The sequence below is a fragment of the Marmota marmota genome, unplaced genomic scaffold, assembly GCF_001458135.2.
Source record: "Marmota marmota marmota unplaced genomic scaffold, marMar, whole genome shotgun sequence".
NCBI lineage: Eukaryota > Metazoa > Chordata > Mammalia > Rodentia > Sciuridae > Marmota > Marmota marmota.
Window position 1 is genome coordinate 10,678,487 of NW_025999900.1, and position 10,978 is coordinate 10,689,464.

General features: G+C 35.1%; 1 protein-coding gene across 2 annotated transcripts in view; it reads left to right on the plus strand.

The window, feature by feature from the left end:
• The window catches only part of Sav1 (salvador family WW domain containing protein 1), a 25,678-nt gene extending 15,575 nt beyond the window's left edge, over positions 1–10,103 (plus strand). For both annotated transcript variants that reach the window (XM_015490888.2, XM_048798610.1), the window contains exons 3-5: positions 3,715–3,985; positions 6,259–6,402; positions 8,789–10,103. In XM_015490888.2, coding sequence (XP_015346374.1) covers positions 3,715–3,985; positions 6,259–6,402; positions 8,789–8,990 — 617 coding nt within the window. In that variant the 3' untranslated portion in view covers positions 8,991–10,103. The remainder of the gene's footprint in view (positions 1–3,714; positions 3,986–6,258; positions 6,403–8,788) is intronic.
• Positions 10,104–10,978: the final 875 nt, after the last annotated feature.

The window sequence follows — 10,978 nt, forward strand, 5'->3', positions numbered from 1 at the left end:
TGCTCGGTCTGGGAATGGACAATAGGGCGGGGGGGGGGGGACAAGTAACTTTTGGAGGTCGATACAGCGGGAGCCGCTTTATTACAGGACACAGAAGTATATGTACCCAACTAATTACACATCATTAGATAACTTAATTAACATCATTAGATACAGCAGTCAGTCATTAAGGAATCCTCATCATCCTAATGGCTTGTTGGCGTTACTTCACAAACCACTCCCTCTGGCAAAGTGCCAGGCGCCATCTTGACTTTTTTACGGACCCTAACAGGAGAGAGAGAGAAGGGGAAAAAATAACCTTCCAGGGGCACACCCCCAGTGATGGACTTATTCCATTTAGATATTATTTCCTGCAGTTTGTACTACCTCCTCATATTGCCATCAGATTATGAATCTATCAGTGGATTAATCCACTTATGAGGTCAGAACCCATGATCCAATCACATTCCCAAAGACAAAGGCCCCACTTCTTAACATCGCTGCATTGGGGATCAAACCTTAAACACATGAGCCTTTGGAGAACATTCCAAATCCAAACCATAACAAGTGCAGAATAGAGATCCCAGAAATGAACCAGCTAACTAATTCTTGATTTTATCATTTAATTTCACATTTTATTCTCATTGTTGGTAGAGAAAGGAAGAAATTATCAGTTACACTACTGTATTTTTCTGTTGTTTTTCAGACAGAATTAGGATCCAGATTCTAATTGTTTTAATTGAGGATATGGATCAGAGTCAGAAAAGGTCAACCACAGCTGTTTTGGATTGGGGGCTCCTGTGAAAATGGAAGAAGCAGGATGGGGATTGCCCTTGGAGAGTTTATGTTCTAGGGCTCCCATCCAGGTATCTGAGGATCTCCATGAAGGTCACAGGAGCTCTTCAAAGGGAATGGGGATGTCACAGTCCTGTATATGGTACTCAGCAAGTGGGAGGTCAGCATCATCTTTACAAAAAGGACCTGAGAGGCCCTGTTGTCCTTTTATCTATATCCCAGGTCATGTGTAGCTCCTCTCCGTAAGAACAAGGCAGTGGTTCATTCTTTGGTCTTGTTGGCTTCATGGATAGTCTGGGATAGATAGATCCTACAAACTTATTAGTGTAGGGGAATATTTTTTCCAACTCTTCTTTATACCTCTCTGATTAAGACACTGAGCAGTTGCTTTTGACACTACAAGATTTTTATCCCTCACTCTGAGGTACATTTCACATTCAGGAAATTCCCATTCTTATATAAATTATGCTCCATTTTTGTATAAATATGTCAAAATATGCTCTACATGTATATCTAAAAAGATCAATAAAATTTTTAAAAAATGCCAACTCTTGCAGGAAACTCCAGATTTCCTGGTCACTTCACATTTTAACTAGCCTGAGAGCCTCCCTGGTTCCTGTTCCCCCCCCATCCCTCCTTTAGTACCTGGGTATTTCTGGAAATTTCATTCTAAAGAGCTGCTTTCTCCATTTTTATTCCTGAGTTCTCTTGGGATTCTTTTCACTGCAGTCACAGGGCCTGTTTTGAGGTTTACAGAGAATTAGAACTTATTTTGCCTTAATGGAAACCAGGCGATTCAAGAGGTACTTGAGTATTGAAATATGTTCACTCCTCTCAGCTTCTGGCAGTCTGTCTAGCCCACTGATTCTTGACAGAGGTACCAAAAACATACATTGGAGAGGAAGCCTTATCAACAAATGGTGCTAGGTATCCACGTGTAGAAGATTGAAACTAGACCCATCTATTATCTACAAAAATCAACTCAAAATGAATCAAAGGCCTTAATCTAAGACCTGAAAATTTGAAACTACTAGAAGAAAACAGGGGAAACACTTCAAGATAGTAGCATAGGCAGTGTTTTCCTGGATAGGACTCCAGCATTTCAGGGAACAAAAGCAAGGATTGACAAATGAGAGTACATCAAATTTAAAAGCTTCTGCATTGCAAAGGAAACAACAGAGCAAAGGAGTTTATAGTAGGAGAAAATATTTTCCAGCTTTTCATCTGATAAGAGGATTAATATTCAGAATTTATAAAAGAACTAAAAGAAAAAAATCTTAAGAAAACACGTATCTAATCATAAAAAAAATGGGCAAATGACTTGAATAGACCTTTTCAAGAAAAGTACAAATGGCCCATAAATATCTGAGAAACACTTGTTAGATATAGTTATCAGTGAAATGCAAATCAAAACTACATTGAATTTTCATTTTGCCCCAGCTAGAATGGCTGTCTGTCTGTCTGTCTATGCATCTCTCTATGCTGGTGAGAATGTGGAGAAAAGGAATCCTTATAAACTGGTGATGGGAAGGTAAATTAATACAGCCCTTAGGAGAACAGTGTGGAGGTTCCTCAAAAAATTGAAAATAGAGTTGCCTACCATGTAATCAAGCTGTACTGTTCCAGGGTATATATCTGGAGGAAATGAAAGCATACCAAAAGATATTTGCTCACCCTTGTTTATTTCCAGTACTGTTTACAATAGCCAAAATATGGAATTAGCTGAAGTGCTTGTCAGCAGATGAATGGATAAAGAAAATATGGTGTATATATCCAATGGAGTATTACTGAACCATAAAGAGGAATGTAATCCTGTCATTTGCAAGAAAATAGATGGTACTGGGGGATAACATGTCAAGTGAAATGAGCCAGTCACAGAAGGACATGTGTCTTATGTTTTCTCTCATGTGGTAACTTAAAAAAAAACATACTGATGATCTGAAAATAGAAGAGGGACTATTGGAGGACTTGACTAGGAAGTAGGGGGACAGGAAAAGGATAGAAAGAAGAGTAGGTATCATCAATGCATGATTTGTGTATGTTGTGGAAATGTCACAGTGAAACATAAATTTGCATAATTAATATGTTAATTATATTACACAATTATTTTGACTATTCTGGTTCTTTTATCTTTTGGTATACATTTTAAAGCCCATTTGTCTATTGTCTACCTATGTGTGCAAAAATTCCTTTGATTTTGATTGGAATTATCTTGAACATAAAGATTATTTCTAGATAATTGACATCTTAATTGTCTTGAATTTTCCAGTCCATTAACATAATGGGTCTTCTTGTCATTTCTTTTGTCAGCGCTTTTATAGTTTTCAGCACAGAGATCCTGCATGTTTTGTTAATTTTTTTGTAAATATTTGATTTTGGTACCATGATTGATAAAGAAAATATGGTATATATACCTGATGGAGTGTTATTGAATCATAAAGAAAAATATAATCCTGTCAATTTGCAAGAAAATAGATTGTATCCAAGGATACCATGTTAAGTGAAAATGCTCGCCAGCCACAATAGATCTGAGATATTTAGTCCATTTTTGGAGCCACTTGTTACTTTGATAAGCTTCCTTAATAATTCTAGGGCACAGCCTGATTATTTAAGAAATTATAAACTCGGAATGACTTTATAAGTTTTATTTTTTTTGCTGAAATGTCAAATATTAAATGATAAAAGATTTTCCTTTCTTTGCTTTTGCTTTTGCAGTCTGTGTACTTAAGTAGCTTCTTCACTACTAGTTAAATTTTCATAAGGCCTGATAATGGAAGCCTCAAACTGAAAAACCACACTAACGTCAAAGTCTAGTTCCTCCCTCATTTTGTAATTAAATAATGATATTGGCTAGTTTTATGAAAAACTTTATAATGTCATAATCATAAATTTTAACTGAAGAGATAATTTAATAACTGTTCTTTTCCTTTTTCCCATCAGGTATTGGGAGAGTTGCTGCTACATCTTTAGGAAATTTAACTAACCATGGGTCTGAAGATTTACCCCTTCCTCCTGGCTGGTCTGTGGACTGGACAATGAGAGGGAGAAAATATTATATCGATCATAATACAAACACAACTCATTGGAGCCATCCTCTTGAACGAGAAGGACTTCCTCCTGGATGGGAACGAGTTGAGTCATCAGAATTTGGAACTTATTATGTAGATCACACAAATAAAAAGGCTCAGTACAGACATCCTTGTGCTCCTAGGTAGAGTATCAATTTTATTTTCAACTTTTTGTTTTCAGATTGTCTTGTGTTAGATTTTGGACTTACAGTTTCATCAGAGGTAGGTATCCTGAAACTTGAGATTTAAGTCCTTATTTCTCAAAATTTGTGATAATTTTCTCTGAACTTATGTTTAGTGATGAATGACTTTAATAATTTTAAAAGTACTTTTTGTTTAAACAAGCTCAAAAAGAGGCTCAGTGTTCTTGTAATCAGATTGTTTTAATATGCCAGGATGTTTTTGTTAGATAGTCAGAAGTTGACATAAATAAGTAAAACATCTTTATAAATTCCTGTAAATAATTCATACCTACCTCTACCTCCTTAATCAAAATATTTTTGAATTTTATTCAATTTCAGACATGATTTTATGTAGTGTTGCTTACTGTTCCCAATTAAGAAAGTGAAAATTGAGACTGGACTAAATGTCTCAGATCTATTTAATCAATGTAGCTAATTATTCTATTTTGTCTGATACTGGGATTACCAGTCAATTGATTTGTTGCCACCGTTTTAGCTTTGTGCTAATACTGCAGCCAGTTATCACATGAGCACTTGAAATGTGATTAATCCAAATTGAGATGTGCTGTAAGTGTAAAATACACACTGGATTTCAAAGTACATATAAAGCTAGTAGTAGTTTAGTAATGAGGTGGCAAGTATTTCTCCTTAACTATATTTATAGAACTTCAAGAGCTGAGTCATAAGATTAAAAATGGGTAAAATGTCACCAGCATGTTGATAAATGTTACCTAGTATCATCTTGGATAATACAGGTTTTTGGTTATAGTACTACATTTGTGATTTTTTTTAAGAATCCTTAAAATCATTATGAAAATATATTTTAGTGGTATCACAGAGAAGGCTAAACTTTATCATTGATTCAGCTTTGAAAATCTTTTTTTCCTGTGATTCTCTTTAGTGGCATTTGGTCGGTTTTTTGAATGACAGGTTGTTCTCCCTTCAAAAGAACCAAACCTGGGCTGGAGTTGTGGCTCAGTAGTAGAGCGCTTGCCTACTCAGCACCACATAAAAATAAATAAGTAATTAAAGTTATGTCCATCTACAACTGAAAAAATATATTTAAAAAAGAAAGGAAAAAAGAACCAAACCTGTCATTACCCTTTGCTATCACTAGGTTGCTGAGATATTTGTGGCCCAAATAACCACATTTGAGAGTCTACTTTTTTCTTCATCGGCATTATCCTTACAATATTATAGAATTTTTATGGTTGTCAAAGCATTTTCACAATTAATTAATTTGCTTCTTCCAGCATCTCTGAAGAAAATAGGAGGAAATAAACACTTCTATCAGATCACATAAGTAGTAGTAACAGCAATTTGATTTCTTCTAAATCCTCAGTAGAGCTCTTGGTTGACATTAGCTCATTTAATCTGAGAATAATCATGTGTGGTATGAATTTATTATTTCACTTTTACAAATATAGTAAGCTGGAGCTTAGAGAAGTGAAGCAGTTTTGCCCACATTAATGACTCATAGTGGTCAAGCTGAAGTTTTAAAAACAAGTATATTTGACTTCAGAGCCTCAATTTTCTCTACTGCCAACTTGCAGTGTCAGTGAATGTTTCCCTTTGAACTTACTCATGAAAGAAAAGTTGAAGATAACCACAGTGTGGTGTCTTATTTTAATCCTGGTTTAGAAGCTATGACCCTTTCTGATATACACATAAATTTTTATGTTTGGAGGAAGACTTTTTAAGTCCATGATTTAAAATAGGTTCTAGTCAATTCTAACTCCTATTCCTTCTCTTAAATTGATATTGTATCTGTCCCTGCTATACTACATTTCCCAGTTCTTCCCCTTCCCTCTTTTCAATCAACTGGAGGAAGAAAATCATTTTTTATTTGTAGAGAAGCTATCAACTGTTTCAATATAAATTTACAACTAATTACAAGTTATTAGAGAAATGTATGATTCTAGTTTTAAACCTTTATGTAAAGGCTATAGTTTATCCAATTTTTTTGTAACCTCCTTTGACACTGTCCTTGAAAAGATTAAATACCAGCCAGAAGACATACCCTAAAACTAGCAACACTCCCAATTTTCAAAGGAAGATGGATTTTTCTTCCTCATGGTAAAGAAAAGTTAGTATGGTAAAGAAAGCCATTCCTTGAAAGTAGTCAGTTTGGGCAAGAAGCACACTGAAATATGCAAAATTATTCTTTGTTCTTTATAATTTCTTGCTTAGTTTTAGGATTTGTATCTTAATGAATGTTAATTCTGTTTTCTTAGTGTACCTCGGTATGATCAACCCCCTCCTGTCACTTACCAGCCACAGCAAACTGAAAGAAATCAGTCTCTTCTGGTACCTGCAAATCCTTATCATACTGCAGAAATTCCTGACTGGCTTCAGGTTTATGCACGAGCCCCTGTGAAGTAAGTGAATATATAGCACAGATTTTTTTAAAAAACATTATTTTAGTTATAGATGGACACACAGTATCTTTGTTTATTTTATTAATGTGTTTTTTATGTGGTGCTGAGGCTTGAACACAGTGCCTCACATAAGCACTTTACCACTGAGCCCCAGTCCCCAGCAGAGATTTTTTTTTTTAGGGGTCTCTGAGCTCTTTAACACAAGGAGTGCCATATTTTCTCTTAATAATATTGGGTCTATAAACATCATTTTATTTGAAGAAAGGATAGCAAGAGCTTACAAAACTTGAAAATCATTGATTAGAAATACTAGTTCTTCAAACATTTATTGAATCTTCACTTCTTTGTGTGAAGACTTCTATTAGGGATACAATAAGAAGCTTATGTTCTCATAGGAGATTAACTTGTAAAGTGATGCAGTACTTGTGATAAAAGTAAGGATCCAGGTAAGTGGTAAGTATATGGTTGAAACAAAGTAGGATATTCTGGGAGGTTACGATTTTTTGTTAGGAATTATTAATTTATTTCAAATAAATAAATAAAATCTTAAACTACATGAATAACAAAAGTTATAGGAGACAACTTATATGCAAGTGTCTTCATGTAGGCTAATTGAATATTTCTTGTAGTATCTCTCCAATTTATGTCCACAGGAGTTTCTGATTAAAGAGAACATAAAGTTTTCTATAAAGATATCATTATCTACTAGTAAATTTGCGTATCTCAATTAATTGAATAAAATTGGGAGGCCAAGAAAATATATTTACCTTGTGGTTTTCCATATTATGTTCTTGTTGTTCCTAATACACATACCTGAATTGGACAGAAACGTATTCCAAAGTGTCAAGCATAGGATGTGGCTCATACTACTCAGTATATGCTTCTTTTCACTTTTTAAAAAGCCTTATTATTTTTTTTAATTAGATAGACAATTCTTTTGGATTAAAATGGTAAATCAGTTATCAAAGAACCATTGGATAGGACATATTATAAATGGTTACTAAAAGCTGGGCATGGTGGTGCATGCTTGTAATCCCAGCAACTCTGGAGGCTGAGGCAGGAACATTACAAGTTCAAGGCCAGCCTCAGCAACTAAGTGAGGCCTTAAGCAACTTGGTGAGGCCCTGTCTTAAATAAAAAGGGCTAGGGGCATGGCTCAGTGGCAGAGTACTTCTAGGTCCAATCCTTAGTACCCGCCCCCCCCCAAAAAGTTACTAAAAATAAATTTGCTAGAAGTTGCAGTCAGAGCTTCCTGTTATGTCTATGCTACAATAGTTTGAGAGAAATAACTTTAATATCATATACCAATATGATATTATGTGACTTGCTTTAGTTTATGTTCTTTGTCTAATCTTAAAGGATATTAACATTTAAAACTACTACTCTAAAGCTTTTTGGTTTGTAGTTGTCTGCTTTTCTCAACTTTTTTGGACATTAAATGCTTTTGCAAAAGATAAAAAGCCTTTTTAGGTTTGTTTGTTTTTTCATCTTTAAAATGAGAACATTTAATTAGAGTGTTGTCTCTGGATCTCAAAGTATAGTAATTGGTTGCATAGTTCAATCTCAGCATATGATTCACCTGTATTGAAAAAGAGCTAAAGATACATGTAAATAAATCTTTCAAGAGTTCTTTACCGTATTGTGGAGTCTTCTACCTTCTACTTGTTTTCTCATTTTTGAAAACTGTTTATTCTTTCTTGAGTTTTTCAATAGTAGGTTTTGCATTGAATTCCTCAGGAATTCTTAGCTAATGATGGTTTCTCTTCATTCCTCCTGTGTTTGTTCCTTGTATGCTGTTGTGAACATAATTCCTCTACTAGATCTATTAACATTAGTAACAAACATGACTTTGCCCCTTTTTGTGCATTATCATTTGCAAGCACAGTGTGGTCTGAAATATCCTTAAGTTGCTGACAGTTAACTCTGAATAAACTTACAAATACCACAGAATGCATTTTTCAGAGAAAAATTACATAGCTATCTATTTGAAATTGATGTTCATGGTTTAATATTAGTATTAGAATAATGGATACTTAAATGAGCATTCTTTAACTTGAAGTGAAATATTTTTCTCCCTTTCCTAAAAAATAGTTTATTTAGAGCTGGGTGTGGTGCATGCACCTGTAGTCCCAGCTACTCTGGATACTGAAGCAAAAGGATTGCTAGAGCTCAAGAGTTCAAGACCAACCTGGGCAACTTGTTGGAAACCTGACTCAAAAAGAAAGAAAAAAAATATATTGTTTTTAAATAGGAAGTTGATAACTCATTTATCTTTATAAAGTTTATAGTTTGTTTAGTTATAATGTAGTTAATGTTTATAAAAGACTAGTTTATTGCAATAAATACATGTTTATGCACATGTTGTGAATATTATGTTTTAAAACAGATATGACCACATTCTGAAATGGGAACTCTTCCAGCTGGCTGACCTGGATACATACCAGGGAATGCTAAAGTTGCTCTTCATGAAAGAACTGGAACAGATTGTTAAAATGTATGAAGCTTATAGACAGGCTCTTCTCACTGAGCTTGAAAACCGCAAGCAGAGACAGCAGTGGTATGCCCAGCAACATGGCAAGAATTTTTAAGTTAACCTTTTAAGAATAAAATTTAATTTTTATAAGGGCTTTAAAATATTTTCACAGTTGAAAAAACTGCAAACAAATACTTCGGTTAATAAAGGCAGCTTACTTTTGGGAAGTTCTAATTTTACATATATTTTGTTATTAGAAATTTTCTTTTATTGAACAAAAGAAATGAATTTATTATTTTAAGAGTCAACATGATATGCTTTCAAATATTGCATATTAGGAAATTGCTTTGAATAATCTTGATGGAGAAATATGCAGAAAAAAATGTTACCATCGGATATTTAAAAGGAAATGATCACTTGGTAACTCCTTATAGCAGCAGTATCTTTCTTTAAGAAAGAGAAACTATGCAGTATTTTAAAAAGATGTTTATTGCTTTAGTGTGGAATGTTGTCCGAGTTGGATGATTTAAATTTTACCATGGTATAGTTCAAAATATAAAATAAGATTTGGAATCTTTATTGTGATAAATTCTGTCTATGGCCCCCCCACACATACACAGCTAAATGTAAGGAACCCTTTTGAAGCATGTTGAGAAAAATCTTTTCAGGAATAAATTTAAGCAAGAAGCTTTAGCCTGTGTGGGGAAGGTATGTGCATCCCTCAAAAGTTGCTACTTGGTTTCATCCAGAGCTCTTAGTTGGATTTAGCATGGCTCTGATGAGACAGTGTAGGGTTCCAGACGGCATAGTGCACTGCCTTCTGACAGACTGGGTTAAGCTGCCAAAAATGACAATCAGGGATTCAATAAGAAATCTTAGTCATTAAACCAATTTTATATTACCTTTTTTATCTTCTAAGTGTTTGTTACAAAACTTTATATATTTCCCTCCCATTTTCCTCCTGGTTTAATAGTTAAGACATTGTTCATAATTAGCACAGTAATTTGATTATAGACAAATTTATGATACTTCTAGCCTGTAAATCTCTAGAATTCTGTGAATTTCATAGCTCTTTAGATACCTGTATTGTAAATATGTAAATATATTTTTAGTTTAGATAGTCTTCCAAAATACAAGCACTCCTAGTTAGATATCAGTTTGAGTTATTGATAAAATGTTAAGTGTTTGATTTTATATAACAAGCTTATTAAATATATTTTTGTGGAAACTAAATGTGTGGTGTTTGAATCCATATTTTAGACATAAATATGATTGGTTTTTCCAATCAGAAGATCCATACTTCAAAGAAGCAATATAATGAAAGGTGTGTTGAAAAATTAAAAGTATGGCAAGTGGAATTTTTTTAATAAGAAAAGATAATTTACTGAGCTGTTATCAAATTTTTCCAATATGTAAGCTGATATATCTTATGAACTTATGCAACCTCCTATCTTAATTATTTCTTGTCACTTAGCCACTTATAAGACAAAGTCCGTTTGGACTTTGTAGATAAGAGCCATGAAGGATTCCTGGCTGCCCAACTTTGCAGGAATCCTAGCTGCTGCTCCCACGCAGGACACCCAGCCACTGCCCACGCACAGAACCTCCAGCTGCGACTCCTGTGTGGACCCCCATCTACCAACATGGGGCTCCCCCATCGCCTCTGTCTTGGGACACTGTAACCACTTCCATAGTCCCCTACATGCGGTAGCCTGTACCTGGGAACACCGAACAGGGTCTGGAGATAGCCGCCAACACTGAACGCCACAAAGCTGCATCTCTGAACATGCAGCCTAACACCACTGCCAGGCCCCACCCAACCCAACACCCTATCACTGAAAGCAGCTGCTTTCATCTTGGGACACCTTTGTCAACATCTTTAATTGGGGCAACTCCCAGCTTGGGACACCGGCAGGGGATTAGAAGCAAAATCAAGGTACTATAGTCCACAACTTCCTCCTCCTCCTGGCAGCAGCTAACCTAGCACAGTGCTTGCAGCTACATGGCTGTCTATAGCTCGAAAAACCTGGTCTTGAACTGCCCAATACAAAACAGCTCTCTGCGACAGGTGCGCAGCCCTCAGCGCATAGCCCACAAGACCAC